General features: G+C 45.3%; 1 protein-coding gene across 1 annotated transcript in view; it reads left to right on the plus strand.

The window, feature by feature from the left end:
- The window catches only part of LOC105708722 (testis expressed protein 56), a 42804-nt gene that overhangs the window by 2124 nt on the left and 20037 nt on the right, over positions 1 to 20643 (plus strand). The window contains exon 2 of the mRNA XM_012440324.2: positions 9788 to 9983. Within this exon, the coding sequence (XP_012295747.2) occupies positions 9788 to 9983 (196 nt within the window). The remainder of the gene's footprint in view (positions 1 to 9787; positions 9984 to 20643) is intronic.

Here is a 20643-nt window from a genome sequence, read left to right on the forward strand (position 1 = left end):
GTCAGGAGTTCAAGACCAGCCTGGCCGAGCTGGTGAAACCCCATCTCTACAAAAATACAAAAATTAGCAGAGCATGATGGCGGGTGCCTGAAATCCCAGCTACTCTGGAGGTTGAGGCGGGAGAATCCCTTGAACCCAAGAGGCAGAAGTTGCAGTGAGCCGAGATTGCACCACTGCACTCCAGCCTGGCGACAGAGCAAGACTCCTTCTAAAAAAAAAAAAAAAAAAAAAAGACACAGTTTAGGGATGAAAAATAGGTATTGGCGTAATGATTTTAAACCATGATGGCAAATTTGGCCATTTGTATTCTGAGGAATCTCTACCCCCTGAATCCAGAGTATTGTGAATCAATCCTAATATCCAGATAACATTACACATTACATAAAGTGCACCCATAAATCATCAAGAAAAATATAAGTAACCTTATAGAATAAATATATGGACAGGCAATTCACAAGATTTAACTACAGATCATCAATAAGCATAAAAGATGTTCAAACACTCTGGTCAGCAAAGAAGTGAAAGACACATCAAGGAGATATTTTTAGGTCGGGTGCTGTGGCTCATGCCTGTAATCCCGGGAGGCCGAGGCGGGCAGATCCTGAGGCCAGCCTGGCCTACGTGGTGAAACCCTGTCTCTACTAAAGATACTAAAAAATTAGCTGGGTGTATGGCACACATTTATAATCCCAGCTACTCAAGTGGCTGAGGCAGGAGAATTGCTTGACCTGGGATCACGCCAAGATCACGCCATTGCACTCCAACCTGGGTGACAGGGTAAGATTTTGTCTCAAAAAAAAAAAATAAAAAGGATATATTTTTAGACAATGATACTGTTGTACTGGCCCGAGCATAGAAAGTCAACACCAAGACAAAAGTATGCCAAACTGCAGGGTCTTTATTGCCAGCGGCCACGGAGGACTCGCGTCTCTCCAACCCGTGGCCCCGAAAGGAGGGTGTCAAGACCATTTATACCAGCGAAACCACCTCAGGAGTGAGGGTGAGGGGCAGGGGTGGGGGTGAGGGGCTTCAGACGTTCTGAGGGCTAGTGGATTCTGTAAATCACCTTTTGGGCAGAGATGAGTGTGAGGGGCTCCGGACATTCCAGTGGATTCCTGGGTGAAGATGAGGGTGAGGGGCTCCGGACACTCTGAGGGCCAGGGGACTTTGGACATTCTGATTGTTACTTAAGTGGTTCACAAAAGTCAAGATTAGCATTTGTTTACACATTGTCTGGGTAGGGTGGAAATTACAGTCCTTAATTACTTATTACAAGTCGCAGGGGCCAAGATGGCGTGGGTTTGGACTGCTTGCCTGTCACATCAGGGTTACAGAGAGCAGTTTCAATAGAAAGCCGAGGTATGGTTGAGGTATGCAGTTTTATGGGGCTTTTACCATGTCACATTATCAGTCAAATTTAGAACGATTTGATATGAATATGAATATTAGAACGATTTGATATGTATATGAACATGTGGAAAAGTTAGCACTTTCTCACACTATTAAAGGCATCCTAATGGATTCAGGCTTTTTTTGGGGGCGGGGACGGAGTCTCACTCTGTCGCCAGGTTGGAGTGTAGTGATGTGATCTCGGCTCACTGCAACCTCCGACTCCCAGGTTCAAGCGATTCTTCTACCTCAGCCTCCAGAGTAGCTGGGATTACAGGCGCCTGCCACCACGCCCAGCTAATTTTGTATTTTTAGTAGAGACGGGGTTTCTCCATGTTGGTCAGGCTAGTCTCAATCTCCCAACCTCAGGCCATCCTCCCGCCTGGGCCTCCCAAAGTGCTGGGATTACAGGAGTGAGCCATCACGCCTGGCCTGATACAGGCTTTTTGAAGGAAAACTTGGAAGTCTTTGTCAAAATTTGAAATGTATTTTAAGGGCTTATTGAGGCTGAACTTGGTAGAGAGTAAGCAGAAGATCATTTTCTTTTTTTCTCACAGCTCCTCCTTCTGACCCATTCTGTTGACCCTTTCCTCACCTTGGGTGAAATTACAGGTAGATCTCATAGCTTTCCTGGTCATATTCAGAAAATAAAAAGTCCACCCTAATCCAAACCTTAAAAACTCTCATCTAGTTTAAAATCTCCCTGCTCCCCGCTGCTCTGGCCTTATTCAGACTCAGAAACCAGGTGAGTTTCTTTTCTCTGAACTTGACTACAACCCCTCCCTCACCGGCTTCTGTTAGGTTGATTGAGGTGGGGGTGGGAGTGGGGGAGCTGGGGTGAAGAGCTGTGGAGTTTTTTCAGATGGTAAAATCTCAGGTTGTGATCTGGCATTTGTGCCCTCTGGGAGTGGCAGCTATCAAAAGCGGACTGTCTCCTGGGGGCGTTTGTGTGGGTTCTTTGGCAATTTCCCAGGCTGACAGTTTTCACAGCCTCCTGCTGACATTTCTTCTCTCCCATCCTGCCATGTGCCTTAGTCTATTTGGGCCTCTATAACAAAATACTGTAGACTGGAGCGAGGGGCAGTGGCTCATGCCTATAATCCCAGCACTTTGGGAGGCAGAGGCGGGCGGATCACCTGAGATCAGGAGTTCAAGACCAGCCTGGCCAACATGGTGGAAGCCCATCTCTACTAAAAATACAAAAATTAGCCGGTGTGGTGGCAGGTACCTGTAATCCCCGATACTCGAGAGGCTGAGGCAGGAGAATCGCTTGAACCTTGGAGGCGGAGGCTGCAGTGAGCCGAGATCGTGCCATTGCACTCCAGCCTGGGCAACAAGAGCGAGACTCCATCTCAAAACAACAACAGCAACAACGATAACAACAATCCATACTGTAGACTGGGTAGCTTATAAACAGAAAAACTTATTTCTAATAGTTCTGGAGGCTGGGAAGTCTAACATCAAGGCAGATACCATGTCTGGAGAAAACGTTCTGGCTCATAGATGGCACCTTCTGCTGCATCCTCACATGGGGAAGGGGCGGGGTCTCTCTCAGCCCTAGTTTATAAGGCACCGCCCCCATGACCTGATCCCCTCCCAAAGACCTGCCCACTATGTAATACCATCACCTTGGGGGTTAGGATTTAACATATGAATTTCGAGGGGCGGAAAGATTCAGACCAGAGTACCACCTTCCCCAGCTCTTGTATGGTTTACTTCCATCTTGTTTCAACTGAGATTGCATCATCCTTTGATGGAAACCCTCTTGAGATCCTCCTATTCAAGCAGGCCCCAAACTACTATAGCTGACACTTGAACAACTCATTTAAACTGTGCAGGTCCACTTACAGGTGGATTTTTTTCAATAAATATATTGGAAATTTTTTTGAAGATTTGCCACAATTTGAAAAAATTTGCAGACCAATTATATAGCCTAGAAATAACAAAAAATTAAGAAAAATTTAGGGAGCTGGTTGTGGTGGCTCATGCCTGTAATTCCAGCATTTTGGGAGGCTGGAATATTGGGTGGATCATTTGAAGTCAGGAGTTTGAGATCAACCTGAGCAACATGGTGCAATCCCTTCTCTACTAAAATACAAAAATTAGCTGGGTGTGGTGGCACGTGCCTGTAATCCCAGCTACTTGGGAGGCTGAGTTAGGAGAATCGCTTGAACCTGGGAGGTGGAGGTTGCAGTGATTGTGCCGCTGCACTCCAGCCTGGGCGACAGAGTGAGACTCAAAAAAGAAAAAAGAAAAAGAGATGTCATGAATGCATAGAATATATGTAGATATTAGTCTGTTTTATCATTTATTACTATAAGAGGTACACCTATTAGGAAAAGTTGAAATTTGTAAAAACTTACACACACAAACACTTACAGACTGTACTTGGTGCCTTTCACAGTCAAGATAAATGTAAACGAGAGTAAAGATGCAGTATTAGGCTGGGATCAGTGGCTCCCGCCCGCAATCTCAGCACTTTGGGAGTCCCAGGCGGTGGATCATCTGAGGTCAGGAGTTCAAGACCAGCCTGGCCAACATGGAGAAACCACATCTCTACTAAAAATACAAAAATTAGCTGGGCATGGTGGTGCATTCCTGTAATCCCAGCTACTCGGGAGGCTGAGGCAGGAGAATCGCTTGAACCCAGAAGGCGGAGGTTGCCGTGAGCTGAGACCATGCCGTTGCACTCCAGCCTAGGCAACAAGAGCAAAACTCCACCTCGAAGAAAAAAAGATGCAGTATTAAATCATAACTGCATAAAATTAACTGTAGTAATACTGTAGTGCTGTAGTAATCTCATACCACTTCCCATTGCTCTTGCAGTGAGCTCAAGCGGTTTGAGTATCCACTTAAAATGCCACGTGATACTAATCATTTCTGTGCGAGCAGTTCATCTCTCCAGTAAACTGCAGATCACGGTAAAGTGATTTCACAGTTCTCATGTATTTTTCATGTTTAGTGCAATACCATGAAACTTGGCTAACACCGTGGGACTCACAAAAGGGTCACTAGTGATGCTGGAAGTACTTCCAAGAAGCAGAGAAAAGTCATGATGTTGTCACTTCAGACAGACAATTTATCTTGTAAACAGATGACATCAACTTATGGTATTGATAAATACAGTACTGTCAATGTATTTCTCTTCTTTTTCTTTGTTCTTTTCTTTCTTTCTTTTTTTTTTTTTTTGAGACAGAGTCTTGCTCTTTCAGGTTGGAGTGCAATGGCACGATCTCGGCACACTGCAACCTCCCCCTCCCAGGTTTAAGCGATTCTCCATCTCAGCCTCCCGAGTAGCTGGGATTACAGGCACCTGCTATCATGCCTGACTAATTTTTGTATTTTTAGTAGAGACAGGGTTTCACTATGTTGGTAGGCTAGTCTTGAACTCCTGACCTCAAGCAATGCACCCGCCTCGGCATCCCAAAGGTCTGGGATTACAGGCCTGAGCCACTGTGACCAGGTTGATTTTCTTAATAACATTTTCTTGCTTACTTTATTGTAAGAGTGCAATATATAATACATATAACATACAAAATATGTGTTAACGGTTTATGTTAACAGTAAGGCTTTGGGTGAACAGTAGGCTATTAGTAAAAGTTTTGAGTGAGTCAAAAGTCCAAAAAGTAGCTGGATGTGGTGGCGTAGTACAGGTGCTATACTACCACGTTCAGCTACTCAAAAGGCTGTGGCAGGAGGATCACTTGAGCCCAGGAGTTCGAGACCAGCCTGGGCAACATAGCAAGACTCTTTAACAAAAGAAACTTACATGCTTATTTTCAACTGTGCAGGGGTCAGTGCCCCTAACCTCCATGTTATTCAATGATCAACTGTATGTTTCAAGGGGTTTACATTTTTAAAAATTTTTAAATTTTATAATTTATTTATTTTGAAATGGAGTTTCACTCTGTCGCACAGGCTGGAGTGCAGTGGTGTGTTCTCAGCTCACTGCAATCTCCACTTCCCGTGTTCAAGCGATTCTCCTACCTCAGCCTCTCAAGTAGCTGGGATTACAGGCACGTGCCACCACACCCTAGCTAATTTTTGTATTTTAGTAGGGACAGGGTTTTGCCATGTTGGCCAGGCTGATCTCAAACTCCCGACATCAGGTGATCTGCTGCCTCATGCCCAGCTGGTGGCTCATGCCCAGCTGGGGTTTACATCAAGCTCATAGAAAATCTGTGCCCTTCTCCCCCATACCTTCACCCAGTTGGTGAAAGCACAGTTGGTTTCAACACTGCCCTCTTTTCTCTGTGGCCGTAGCAGCTATGATCCCAGCCACTCACCATTATGTTTCCAGGTGTTATGGGCTCAACAAGATATATGGAAGTCCCTCAACAAGATATATAGTCCCTTAAGATATATTGAAGTCCTAATCCCCAGTACCCCAGAATGTGACTAGATTTGGAAATAGGGTTGTTACAGAGTGCAGATGTAATTAAACTTAGATGAGGTCATAATAGGTATAGAGTGGCTTCTTCATCCAGTAGGACTGATGTCCTTATAAGAAGACAGAGACAAGCAGGAGACGGTGGCCTTGTGACAGTAGAGACAGAGATGGGAGCGTTACATCCACAGTCAAGGATACCAAAGTTTGCAAACACCAGAAACTAGGAAGAGACAAAGAAAGATTCACCCCTTAAGGTTTCAGCATGGCCTTGCTGACACCTTCATTTCTGACTTTCAGCCTCCTGAACTGTGAGACAATAAATTTGTTGTTTTAAGTCACCCAGTTTGTGACGCTGTTATGACAGCCCTAGGAAACTGATGCACCAGCATTAGGAGAATAGTCCAATTCCCCAGGTCATTCTCTAAAGTCCTCTTAAAGCCAAGGGTGCGGAGGGAAATGATACAGTACACAGCACTACCCCAACTCTGTGCCTAAAGAAATCCTCAGGTGCCTTCACGAATCCTGAAAGAATGCTCAGTTTTTTCATAGATTGATAGGTATGCTGTGCATGCAGGCATGTCTGGCACCTACTCAACTTTTCTCAGACTTTGGGGTCTTGGATAAAACAGACAGTGGAAAAATTTATATTTTCACATCCTGTAACACATAACATGTCCTTCCACTTAGCAATTCCACTTCCAGTTATTATCCTAGAGAAATAACTTACAGCTGAACACAAAGATGCATGAACATGGCCGTGCACTGAAGCATTGTTTATAATAGTCAAAAATTTAAATGACCTAATGACATCCAGTAGCAGAATAATTAAATGAAGGCATATATCCATATAGAGGAATACTATTAAAAAGAAAGTTGACATTAACGTATCTACAATACATATTGTAGAATTTTAATAAGCTGTGAAGGAAGATACACAATATGGATCCAAGTATGCCAAAAGAAAACTGTACATTTGTATATATGTATGTGTATATAAATGCATAGAGAAGAATTTTGAGGCTGGGTGTGGTGGCTCATGCCTGTAATCCTGCCCTTTGGGAGGCCAAGGTGGGTGAATCACTTGAGATCAGGAGTTTGAGACCAGCCTGGCCAACATGGCGAAACCCTATCTCTACTAAAAATACACAAAATTGGCTAAGTATAGTGGTGCGTGCCTGTAATCCCAGCTACTTGGGAAGCTGAGGCAGGAGAATACCCGGGAGGCGGAGGTTGCAATGAGCAGCATGAGATTCTGTCTCAAAAAAAAAAAAAAAAAAGGAATTTGGAGTTTTGAAGGAGACTCAGGAAATTCAACATAGTGACTACCTCTGAAGGATAGAGCTTGGAGAGGGAAAATAAAGGAAAGCTTTCCCTTTTTACTATGTAGTCTTTACTGAGTTTTTTCATTTTAATTATTCCAGTGGAAACATTTTACTTTTGCAATTAAAATGCAACATTAACATTGAAAATGCAGGCGGGGGGGCAGTGGCTCACGCTTGTAATGCCAGCACTTTGGGAGGTCAAGGCGGGCAAATCATGAGGTCAGGAGTTCGAGACCAGCCTGGCCAACACAGTGAAATCCCGTATCTACTAAAAATACAAAAATTAGCTGGGCGTGGTGGCGGGTGCCTGTAATCCCAGCTACTCGGGAGGCTGAGGCAGGAGAATTGCTTGAATCCGGGAGGTGGAGGTTGTAGTGAGCCAAGATTGCAGCATTGCATGCCAGCCTGGGCGACAAAGCTAGATTCCACCTCAAAAAAAAAAAAAAAGAAATGGGTTTTGATTTTCTGGAGACTTTCCTTCTGTGTTGATTTAGGGTTTGTCTCTGTAGCCTCCCAATGTAAACACCGATAGATGTCAATACACGTTTAGCAGCTGGTAGTTCCTGCCATGTACAACTGCCAAGCAGCAGTGAGGTCCTTTGCTTCAGATGTGTGTGGGTGCAGTGATTATTTGCTATGGTTGGAAGCCTGTTTAAGGAGGTTCACGCAGGTGAGGTGAATGGCATTAAGGGGGAAGAAATGTCGCTTCAGAGTCCTGAGTTTGTGCCTTCAGGGACCCAGTCTCAGGCTGCGTCTAGTCATTGGGAGCACACTGGACTTTGAGGTCGTGAATTCATCACTAAAAGTTTGCTTCATTGCCAAGATGCTATTTCCAAACATATAGTGATTGCCTTGCAAATGCATCCTGAAGACATGACCCTATTTCTCTGACTTTCATTTATCAGACCAAGAATTTAATAATGGATACTGATGTCTCTCTGCTGCTGAGTCTAAGGCCGTCCTCTAGAAGAAATTTCTTTTGACCTTAAAAATAGGTTTTGTTCCTTTTCCTGTCAACCCACTCTTCACTTGCAGGACACTTTGCCTGTATTGGTTACCCAGAAATGATTACATGAAGAAAGAAAGAAAAAGAACTAAACATCCATAATTTTTTTTTAAACCCAGGTTTTTCTTTTATATTTTAAATATAAAGTTAATTTGGGAGGCTGAGGCAGGAGGACCGCTTGAGGCTAGGAATTTGAGATCAGCCTAGGCAACAAAATGAGACCCCCATCTCTACAAAAAATAACAAAAATTGGCCTGGCGCAGTGACTCATGCCTGTAATCCCAGCACTTTGGGAGGCCGAGGCGGGTGGATCAGGAGGTCGAGAGATCGAGACCATCCTGGTCAACATGGTGAAACCCCGTCTCTATTAATACAAAAAAATTAGCTGGGCACGGTGGTGCGTGCCTGTAATCCCAGCTACTCAGGAGGCTGAGGCAGGAGAATTGCCTGAACCCAGGAGGCGGAGGTTGCGGTGAGCCGAGATCGCGCCATTGCACTCCAGCCTGGGTAACAAGAGCGAGACTCCGTCTCAAAAAAAAAAAAAAAAAAAAAAATTAGCTGGGCACGGTGGTGCGTGCCTGTAGTCCCAGCTACTCAGGAGGCTGAGGCAGGAGAATTGCCTCAACCCAGGAGGCGGAGGTTGTGGTAAGCCGAGATCGCGCCATTGCACTCCAGCCTGGGTAACAAGAGTGAAACTCCGTCTCAAAAAAAATAAATAAATAACAAAAATTAGCTGGGTGTGGTGGTGCATGCCTGTAGTCCAGCTACTGAGGAGGCTAAGGTCAGAGGATCACTTGAGCCCAGGAGATTGAGGCTGCAGGGAGCTATAATTGCACCACTATACCCTATTCTGGAGCTCTCATGGAGCTGCTGGCTGACCAGGGAGGGATGCTATTCCATTTCTGATAACAAAGGATCTAAGCCCCTCTGTTATTGACTTCATCTTCTCAAAGCGGCTCCACCGTGCTGTTGTAACTGTACCACTGGCCATCCGGAGAGTTTCTACAGTAGCCTGCAGCGGTCCAAACCCCAAGTCTCAGTTATTGGCGCACCCAAAAGAAGGAAGGCATTTCCCACTGGCATAGCTGAAAATAGACATGCTTATAACAGAGCGAGAAAAAAACAGTTCATTTATGGCCAGAAATGAATTTTGTAGAGTCAAAAAGAACAGTAAGTCACACTCCCACATTCTAACTGACAGCATGCTGCTGTTTTAAGTTCAGTCCTATGTAGAAACCTTTGCTCAGGCAAAATCGCCAATAAAAGGGAGCCCCAAGTTTTGGAGCCTGACAATAATTTCACCCTGTTTCTTCTGGGAAGCTTCCAAATGTGCATCTCCAATTAAGTATGCAGTTAAAGGGAAAGTGAGATCACAATAATAATAATTGTATGGTAACTCGCCATCAGTTTGAGAATCAGGCACACGTAACCCACTCTATTTGTGCGGTCCCAGCATGTCTGCTTTTTTGTTCATTCTTTTTTTATTTACAATGTTATCTGCTAGATGTCTAGGACCAGGCTAAGATCTAAATGGTGCTCAGTAATATTGTTGGAATAAAGGAATGACAAAGCTAAAAAGGAATTATTAAGCTGCATGTGTATTTTTTCTCAAATCAGTGCCGTGTTGCTCTTGCAGATGGAGAGAAACACTGAATATATTAATGCTTATTCTATTACTAGGTGAGAATCCTGAACTCTCTGGCTTAGAAAGAATCTTAGCAAGACATCAGTTGTCAAAAGAGATTAATCTGACCCCAGAGCCGAACGGAATGCCCCTGTGGAAAAGAAAAATCATCAACAATGTAACTGACGAATGGAAGAAATGTCACTTGAAGAGAAACACGAAAGAGCCTCCCATGTCCACCATAGTTGTCAGGTAGACTCTAATTTCTGCCCTATGTGGATATACTTAGAGACACACAGGGTGATCACAAATTCTCTATATGCCTTAACTAAAAAACGATTTAATGTGGTCTTTAACATACGCGGAGAGCATAAAAATTGTTGCAGCCCACAGTCCCTGGGTAAAGAAAAACAAGACACAGAGAAACAGCAAAGCAGTGGACAGTCCAGCCGAGGACTGACCCCAACTGTTTGTTCCACAGCATGTTTATTGAGGATACAAGGAAGAGCCTAATTCATAATTAATCTGATTATAAACTATTAAGGACAAAGGTTCAGGGAATGTTTTTTAACAGAGGAAGTTGTTTTTTTTTTTTCCTTGAGATGGAGTCTCGCCCTGTTGCCCAGGCTGGAGTGCAGTGACGAGATCTTGGCTCACCACAACCTCCACCTCCTGGATTCAAGCGATTCTTCTGCCTCAGCCTCCGAAGTAGCTGGGATTACAGGTAAGTGCCACCACACCCAGCTATTGTTTTGAATTTTTAATAGGGACGAGGTTTCACCATGTTGGCCAGGATGGTCTCAAACTCCTGGACTTGTGATCTGCCCGCCTTGGCCTCCCAAAGTGCTGGGAATACAGGCGTGAGCCACCTGCCTCAGGCCTAGCAGAAGAGGTTTAATGGAAAGCAAATGTATCTTCTTGGAACATCAGCACTTTCATAGGGTACTCAGCATTCTCGAGTTCTGGCCAAGTGCATAATTGCTAAATTCATCCACAACCTCTTATCAACAGGGAGAGTGTGTCTCAATGTATGGTCTCCTACTTCTGGGAACTTGCAGTAAGGAGTAATCAAGAACATTTGAGGATGCTGAACTTCTCCACAACTCCCTCCCCACCCCCACCCTTTTTTTGAGATGGAGTCTCACTCTGTTGCTAGGCTAGAGTGCAATGGGGCAATCTCGACTCACTGCAACCTCTGCCTCCTGGGTTCAAGTGATTCTCCTGCCTCAGCCTCTCAAGTACTTGAGATTACAGGCTCGTGCCACCACGTCTGGCTACTTTTTGTATTTTTGGTAGAGATGGGGTTTCATCATGTTGGCCAGGATGGTCTCTGCCTCTTGACCTTGTGAACTGCCCGCCTCGGACTCCCAAAGTGCTGGGATTACAGGTGTGAGCCACTGCGCCCGGCCTCCCCTTTTGTTTTCAATAAGGAGGATTATCTTCTTGTTCCTATCGATGGCAACAGGAAAATAGAAAATAGCAAGGTAAGATTAACAAGAATCCAAGTATACAAATTATAATGATATTGACCCATTTAGAAAAATTTCACCCCAAAATACGAAACCATTGTTGGATGGGGTCCACCTGAATTGTTTGGATCCTAGAAACTTCTTTCTGGATGGTTTTTAAAGCCACAGACACAGTGTGCTGAGAATCAGGGATAAGGTACAGCACTCGGTTTTCATGATAGCACATACTCCCGCTTTGGGCTGCTGTGAGCATGTCTAGAGCCATTTTATTTTGTAGCACAATTCTTTGAATCTGGCTTACTTCTTTATTCAGCAACGTAATTCCTGCTTGAGTTGCATTAAAGGCGGCAGCTGTGTGCTTGGCGAGAGCCTCTACAGATTGTTAGTTGAGATTGCCCTGGCTTGTGGGGAAAATATAGTTGTTAAATAGTACCACCAGGAGGCATGTCGGCATCTAGACAGATATTTATGTTCTACCATTTCCCAGTTATTTGGTAATTGAGGAAGATGTTCAAGGATTCGGGCCAGAATGTGTGGCTTTCCCCAGCAGCAGATATTGGACCAATTTAATGGGAGGCATAACCAGCCATGACTTTCACAGAAAGATAAATTACCAGGAGGGACAGCATATACTGCATAAGAATTATTTTGTCCCGATCAACTGGTCAGCATCTCAGATCCCCATTTAGTGCTTGAATTTGGTACACTTATGGCTGACACAATTCTGTAGGTAAACTACCTGCTGGAATTTCTTCTTTTTGAGAAATACAACGTGGTATCCTTTGGGGCAACACCAGTTTTTCCGTGGTATACCAGAGAGCTCCGTCCCACACAGAATACCCGAGGGAAGGTTTAGGGGGCAGTTTGGTGTGATGGCACTTTAAAAATAAAGAAAATAAGGAACCAGAAATGTTATGACTTTTTTTCCACTGTAAAAAATGTCCCCAGTCCTTTTCTATAAATTATCTTTTAAACTACTGCCAAATCTCCTTATAGGAGATGTTTTTTTCTATTCTGCCACCACTCTAGATGTTCCCGCTGGGACGGAGCTTCTAGATGTTCCCGCTGGGACGGAGCTGCAGGGTGCATACTCCATGGATAGCCTGCACCACTAGAAACAGGAAACCGGGCACACACCCAGCAGTTGGATTGGTTAGCAACCTGCACTGTGGTCTGGGTCCATTGGACATAGGTGTTAGCAGAGACCAAACATAACAATATTGCCATTAAGACCCCTACTTTGATCGAAGAAGCTGTGAGTGTTGCCATCATAGCCAATAATAAATTTTCTGGTGTAAGTTCCTGTCCTGCATTGTGAACAGCCATTTCAGTATGACCAGAGTATTTTCATGTCCTCCCAAGTAGGCAACTCGTGATCTCCTTCCCCTTCTCTGGGGAATAGTAGGTGCCTTTCTCTCTGGCTCCTCGGTCATCATCAATCAGAACTTTGGGATCAGGTTTTTCAATCCTTGATGCCAACTCATGGTATGGTTTAACGCATCGAGCAGGAACTCACAGAGGACCTGTAGGAGACAGCACAACAGCATAGCCTCCTCTGCATGTGATAAGGGGCACTGGCCCCTTCCACATGGGATCCAGTGGCTGTTGATACAATATTAATGGTTTGTTTATCTAATTCCTGTGGGTTAGAAAAATAAGTGACTGCATGTGAGATTACTGTCAGCAATTTTAAAAGTAAATGGTTAATAGTCAACAAAGCTGTATTAATCCTAACTCGCGGCTTTGTCAAGGGAGGCAACTCCCCCTTTTGTTTTTTCAGAACTAGCTTTAACAGGTGATGAGCTTGTTCTACATTGGCTTGTCCAGTAGGATTACAGGGAATGCCGAACGTATGCTTGATATCCCAGCGAATGCAAAAAGCAGCAAATGTTTGAGAAGCATAGGCAGGTTCGTTGTTCATCTTAAGCAGACGAGGATAACTCAAAGCAGCAAAAGCCTGAAAAAGATGATCACGAATGTGATTAACACGCTCACCTCTTTGAGGAGAAGCCCAGGTAGCGTTGGAAAATGTATTAATAGAAACATGAGCACCTGGGAGAGGTTTAAGATTGGGCATATGAGTAACATCCATTTGCCGTAGCTCATCTGGAGCAGGGCCTCTGGGATTAGTGCCTATGGCAGCACTAGAAAATGTTAGTGCCTGACAAGTAGGGCAACAGTGGACAAGCTGCTGAGCTTGTTGCTTAGAAATAGAAAAGTATTTTATTAGTGAATGGGCATTTTGATGGAAGAATTGATGAGAAGAAAATGGATTGGTAAATAAAGAATTAATCAGCCGCAGACTAGTATTTGCAATTTTGTTCGCAGTTGCCAAGGGCCCTGGAAGATGGCAGTAGCTGCAAATATGCGTTAGAAAGATGGTTTTAGTGTGACGGGACAGCAATATTTGAACAGTTAGAAATAAGGGCAGCAGATGAGTTGAAATACTGTCCTTTATAGTGGCCTGAGGCAATAGGGGAACAAGATTGGCAACGTATGAGGAATTAGGGATAATATTAAGCACACAATCGGGGAATTTTTGAAGAGCTAATATTAGAGCTCCAACTTCTGCTTTTTGAGTTGAGGATGTTTACAGAGAAAAGTGTTTATTCCATTGGTTATTTGCACACCAAACCATGACTTCCTGATGTGAAAAAATGCTCATCATCACTGGTCATTAGAGAAATGCAAATCAAAACCACATTGAGATACCATCTCACGCCAGTTAGAATGGCGATCCTTAAAAAACCTGGAGACAACAGATGCTGGAGAGGATGTGGAAAAATAGGAACACTTTTACACTGTTGGTGGGAGTGTAAATTAATTCAACCACTGTGGAAGACAGTGTGGCAATTCCTCAAGGACCTAGACAGAGAAATTCCATTTGACCCAGCAATCCCATTACTGGGTATATATCCAAAGGATTATAAATTGTTCTATTATAAAGACACATGCACACATATGTTCATTGCAGCACAGTTTACAATAGCAAAGACTTGGAACCAACACAAATGCCCATCGATGATAGATTGGACATGGAAAATGTGGCACATATACACCATGGAATACTATGCAGCCATCAAAAACGATGAGTTTATGTCCTTTGTAGGGACATGGATGAACCTGGAAACCATTGTTCTCAGCAAACTGATACAAGAACAGGAAATCAAACACCGCATATTCTCACTCATAGGTGGGTGTTGAACAATGAGAACACATGGACACAGGGAGGGGAGCATCACACACTGGAGTTTGTTGGGGGGCCAGGGGAGGGACAGTGCGGGGTAGGGAGTTGGGGAGGGATAACATGGGGAGAAATGCCAGATATAGGTGATGGGGATGGAGGCAGCAAACCACATTGCCATGTATGTGCCTATGCAACAATCCTGCATGTTCTGCACATGTACCCCAGAACCTAAACTGCAATAAAATACATACATATATATATATGTGTGAAGTAGGTGAAAGATCAAAACCATGGAACACTTGAAGATTGCACTGGGATGAAGAGAATTAACTTTATTGAACCCAGATCTAAAAAGCAGGGCTCGATCAGGAGGAATTCCACCCATGGGCCAGCACGTTCGCTCTGGAGTGGTGCGCCCTGAGCTGCTCGACGTACAGAACTGACAGGTTCTGTCTTTCCACCTTTCTTTGGAAGGCATGGATCTGTTTTTCATTGTCTTCGCCACGTGTTCTCTCCTTGGTGTATGTTGCAATTATTGACTTGTAGAGCATCAAAAAGAAACGAAGCAAACCTCCAAGAACAGCAGAATTTGGCCAGAGCCAAAAGCAACTCAGAATTTGAACAGAACTTACTCAAAGCAGGACAAGAAGACAGAGGTTTATAAAAATGCCTTTTGATTGAGCCAAAGACTGGAGCCAAATCATCTGTGTCCAGAAGCCTCTTTTTCATGGATGAGCCTCCAATCTCAACCTGCAAGAAGCCAGCTGGATGAGGGGAGGCTGGCAGCTGCATCTCAGCGAGCTGAAGCCACAAACCCATCCCACTTTGGCACTGGAGTCTCGAGCCCCATGAGCTTGGAGAGTTCTAACAAATTCCACACCCGTGGCAGTGGATCTATCCCCGTGTTTAGGGCGATGTGCATTCCAGGCACACTGTGTCCATTAACTGAGTGACACATTCTATTATTCTACTGATTGCATCAGCCCTTGTCTCAATTACCCAAAGATGCCGTGACTATAGGACTCCAGATTTACATTATAAAGGCTTCCTCCACCCCAGGCCCGGCCCCCAGACACGGCCTGAGACACGCGTGACTTGTACCACAGAAGCCCTCTGTGTGCCTGTCCCCACATCTTCCAGGAGTAGCCCCTGTCCTGATCAATCCAGGAGAGACCACTCAGAGCACAATCACCTTGTTATTACACGTTCAGTCAGTAAGTGAATATGTTGTCTATTCTATCCCCCACGTTTCATTCATTTCTCCACGTAGAGACAATGGAGCTAAGAGACACAAGTCTCATTGCCAGGGTTTGATTCTGGCCTGGCCATTGCTTATCCCCATGAGGCTTCTATTTCCTCGTCTTTAAAATGAGGGCAAAAACATCAGATTACCCCGAGGAGTAAATAAGATAATGTGTGGGACATATCGCATAAACAGCTCCCCCAGCCGATAGGAAGCAGCCTCAGTCCCTTCCCCTTCCTCCTTCCTTCTTTCCTCCATTCATTCCTGCTGCTCTTCGTTTTCTTTCACTCATTCATTCTTTCTGTTCGTCTTCATCAGCAGTGTCTCCTGGAAGCAGTTCTGGCCTTGGCAGCCGCTGGCACAGCCACTTTCCAGGAGGACGGGCCCTGGTAGCTCTGGGGCTCTCGCCCTCCCTGGTTCTCACACAACACCCAGGGAACCATTCACGGGACAGCCCCAGAACTCGGTGAGGCAGGCATGGTGGTGGCAAGGTCTGCGGTTCCCACCTGCCCTGTCCTGATCCTTCCCATGAGGCCGCCCTGGCTCCAGACTCCTCCCTCTCAATGTCCCACCCCATGCCACCTTCCGCAGCAAGTGGCACCACCAGCCCCCATGTTCCCTGGCATTTCCTCCCTCAGCCTGGCTTTCAATCGTTTCCTGATCCTTTTATGTTCCTTACTTTTGGATTTCTTTTTTTTTGAGACGGAGTTTCGCTCTTGTTACCCAGGCTGGAGTGCAATGGCGCGATCTTGGCTCACCGCAACCTCTGTCTCCTGGGTTCAAGCAATTCTCCTGCCTCAGCCTCCCGAGTAGCTGGGACTACAGGAGTGCGCCACCATGCCCAGCTAATTTTTTGTATTTTTAGTAGAGACGGGCTTTCACCATGTTGACCAGGATGGTCTCGATCTCTTGACCTCGTGATCCACCCATCTTGGCCTCCAAAAATGCTGGGATTATAGGTGTGAGCCACCGCGCCCGGCCACTTTTGGATTTCTAAAACATGCCCCTTCTCCTTCCCCATTTCCACAGCCTTCATTCATTCCAACATTTTTCCTCTTGGATACAATGGTCCCCTCATCGCAGATGCTGTGTCCAATCTGGGTTCTCAAAAGTGTATCTCCCAGGTCAGATCCAGCACCTCCTACTCTTCCAGCCCCACTGCCTGTCCCCCACCCCAGGAAGCCCCCAGTGCACCATCTCCCTCCTACCTGGCGCCTCAGCTCACACCTCACCAGAGATGATCCACCTTCTTCACCTCCCACCATGGCCCAGATCACGGCCCCCGGAACTCCAAACCTTTATTTGGCAGCAAGTCCTCCTGCCACTGGCCAGTGTGCTCAGCGATGGGGGCACAGTCACATGCAGTCTGTGCTCCTGGGAATATCCTGCTTTGCACTGAAGAGAGAAGTGAGGAGGCAGTGCCTGTTTCCCAGGATCCTCCCTGCCTGTGCTGCACATGCTGAGCCGCACATTAGGCAGGGTCGGGGCATGCTGGGTCACAGGAAAGCGCATGGAACGGTCCTCACCACCTGGAGTCCATGGTCTGGCATTGTGAGTGCACCAGCAGGGGTGGTGCTAAGGTTTCCAGGTGGCACCCATGGGTATAGCCGTCTCCTTAGTCCAAAGCATCCCTCACCAGGGGACTTAGCCACGGCAGCCTCCATTAAGAGATTCTCATGCTCTGGGCACTTCAGTGGGGGATCACAGAGAAACACCTTTACCCCTGTGCCGCTCAGTCAGGCTGGGGCTGGATGGGCTGGGAGCTCACTGATGAACACTAAAGTGGTATGTTCCCAGGCTCGTGGTCACTGTCTGACCTGTCGGCAGCCCTGTTACAGGTCATTGAGTGGCTCGTTGTCCACTTCTCTGGCCATCCTGTGAAGTGCACAGCCTCCAGAAAGTGTGCTCTGAGCAGGAGACTCTGCAGCCCCTCCCTCACACACCAGAGCCCCCAGAAGGGATTTCATGATTGTCCTAATGTTGTGAGACTGTGACGCGAGTATACCTATGTAACAAACCGGCACGTTTCCCTGAACCTAAAATAAAAGTTTTCAAAAAAAGAAAAATAAATTTAAAACAATTGTACTCATGGAGGTAGAGAGTAGGAGGATGGTTTCCAGAGGCTGGGAAGGGTAGTGGGGGGTAGGAGGAAGTAAGAAGAATACTGCATGTTCTCATTTATATGTGGAAACTAAAAAAAACTGATCTCGGCCTGGCGCGGTGGCTCACGCCTATTACCCCAGCATTTTGGGAGGCTGAGGCAGACGGATCATGAGGTCAGGGGTTCGAGACCAGCCTGGCCAACATGGTGAAACCCTGTCTCTACTAAAAATACAAAAATTAGCCGGGTGTGGTGCCCGGTGCCTGTAATCCCAGCAACTCGGGAGGCTGAGGCAGGAAAATTGCTTGAACCCAGGAGGCAGAGGAGAGGTTGCAGTGAGCCGAGATCGTGCCATTGCACTCCAGCCTGGGCAACAGAACAAGACTCCGTGTCAAAAAAAAAAGCGCTAATCTCACAGAAATAAAGAGTTTAACAAGGGTTGCCAGAGATTGGGAAGGGTCACAGGGAGGGGTGGATAGCCAGAGGTTGGCTATCAGATACAAAAGCACAGCTAGACAGGAGGAGTAAGTTCTAGTGTTCTATAACACTGTAGGGTGACTGTAGCCAACAATAATTTATTGTTCATTTTCAAATAGATAGAAGAGGGCATCTTGAATGTTCCCAACACAAAGAAATGAAAATTGTTTGAGGTGATGATATGCTAATTATCTTGATTTGAGCATTACACATTGTCAACATGTATTAAAGCATCACACTGTAGCCCATAAATATGTGCAATTATCATGTCAATTGAATAGACGAATAGCTTTGTTTTTGTCTAAGATCTACTGATAACACTACTGATTCATGCCCTTGACAACCTGTAAACTGGTGCTGCTAACATCTCATGTTGTATCAGATAGAGTTGTGATACTGATAGCAAAATGACTGTGAAATTGAGTTTTGACAAATACAAAGTGTTACTTGAATGCATTGTACAGTATGTTCACGTGTTAGATTGAGTCAACTGTAGGCCCTAATCTTAAACTTGCCCTGGCAAACATTTGCTCAGTTTATGCTGTGTATTCCCACTAGCACAGAGGGGACGATGCCTTTCTCTCGCATGACAATAGCAGTTTTAGGGCCACAAAACAGGCAAACCATACATGAGGCCTGCTGGCTTTGACAAAGTTCCTTCAATGCTATGCTATGTAAATAAATCAGCAGGCACAAAAGCCAGGAGTCCCAGGACCATGCTGCTAAACAGATTTTCTAAGTCCAGAGCTGCAGATGGTGGTGTCTTATCCCTGTTGGAGAACCTGGCAGGATTCCAACCCCCAGTTCTGTAACACTGTAAATCCCTACTGGATGCTGCATGTAAATTATAGTTACTTGTAAACAGTATTTATTGGCTCAATATGCCATTTTCATATGGATTCTGGGGATTAATTTTTTTTTCTCTTGATGAGTGTGACAAAAGCAGTACTTGAACAGAAAAGGGCTGTTTGTTCCATATGAGAACCTTAGTTTCGATTCCATAATGTTTTTGTTGCATCAACGTAGTAGCAACTGAAGACAGGGGCTAGTAGACAATGGGTTTTATTTTGCCCACCTCTCCACCATAGACATTTGTAATTTATCCTGACTTGGGCCCACCCCTCCTCTATACCAAAATTCATCTTCTATTGTACACCATACTATAGTGTCTGGGTGTTGATTTGCTGCTCCACTTGTATGCTGGGTAAGCATTCAAGAAAAACGTTCGATGTTTCCTCTTTTTTTGTTTCTGAGATGAAGTTTCACTCTTGGCCCAGGCTGGAGTGCAATGATGTGATCTCGGCTCCCTGCAACCTCTGCCTCCCAGGTTCAAGCGATTCTCCTGCCCCAGCCGCCTGAGTAGCTGAGCTTACAGGTTTGCACCACCATATCTAGCTAATTTTTGTATTTTTGGTAGAGATGGGGTTTCACCATGTTGGCCAGGCTGGTTTCGAACTCCTGACCTCAGGAGACTCTTCCACCTCAGCCTCCCAAAGTGCTAGGATTATAGGTGTGAGCCACCGTGACTGGCTGTTTTATTGTTGTTGTTGGTGGTGGTGTTGTTTTTGAGATGGAGTCTTGCTCTTTCACCCAGGCTGGAGTGCTGTGGTGTGATCTCGGCTCACTGCAACCTGTGCTTTCCAGGTTCAAGCTGTTTTCCTGCCTCAGCCTCCCAAATAGCTGGAATTATAGGCATGCGCCACCATGCCTGGTTAATTTTTGTATTTTTAGTAGAGACAGGGTTTCACCATGTTGGCCAGGCTGGTTTTAAACTCCTGACCTCATGTGATCCGCCCACCTTGGCCTCCCAAAGTGCTGGGATTACAGGCACGAGGCACTGCACCCGACCCGTTAAATGTTTTCTACAGCAAACTAGTACCATAAGACAAATAAAAAATATAACTGACTATATGTAGCCAAATGAAAGACGCTCACATCCTTTTTCCCTCTCTTTTGTCACTTGCTCCTTCAACCTAGACAGGACACATATGCCCTGAGAACTGTAAAAGCTCTTGGCATAGCCATCTGGTCCTTGTGAAATGAAAAGGAGACTGAGTCCAAGAGAGCCAGATGCCTTCTCAGGGGCACACATCGAAGAGTGGCAGAGCAAGGACTAGACCCACCCTTGAGCATGTTGAGTTCCTAGTCTACTCTGATTCACCAGCATTGATATGTCCATCAGGGCCCTTGGGTTTATCTGAAGGCCAGACTTGCACTGATAAACGTTCCATGTGATGGTTTAATTTATGTGTCGGCTTGGCTAGGCCACTGTATCCAGTTGTTTGGTCAAACGCTGGTAAAGATGTTGCCGTAATGGTGTTTTTCACATGAGATAAACATTTAAATCAGCTGACTTTGAAAAAAGCAGATTGCCTTCCATAATGTGGATAGGCCTCATTCAATCAATTAAAGGCCGTAAGAGCAAAGGCTGAGAG

Source organism: Aotus nancymaae, unplaced genomic scaffold (assembly GCF_030222135.1).
Source record: "Aotus nancymaae isolate 86718 unplaced genomic scaffold, 86718_ANA_hifiasm-v0.15.2.pri h1tg000051l, whole genome shotgun sequence".
NCBI classification, from domain to species: Eukaryota; Metazoa; Chordata; class Mammalia; order Primates; family Aotidae; genus Aotus; species Aotus nancymaae.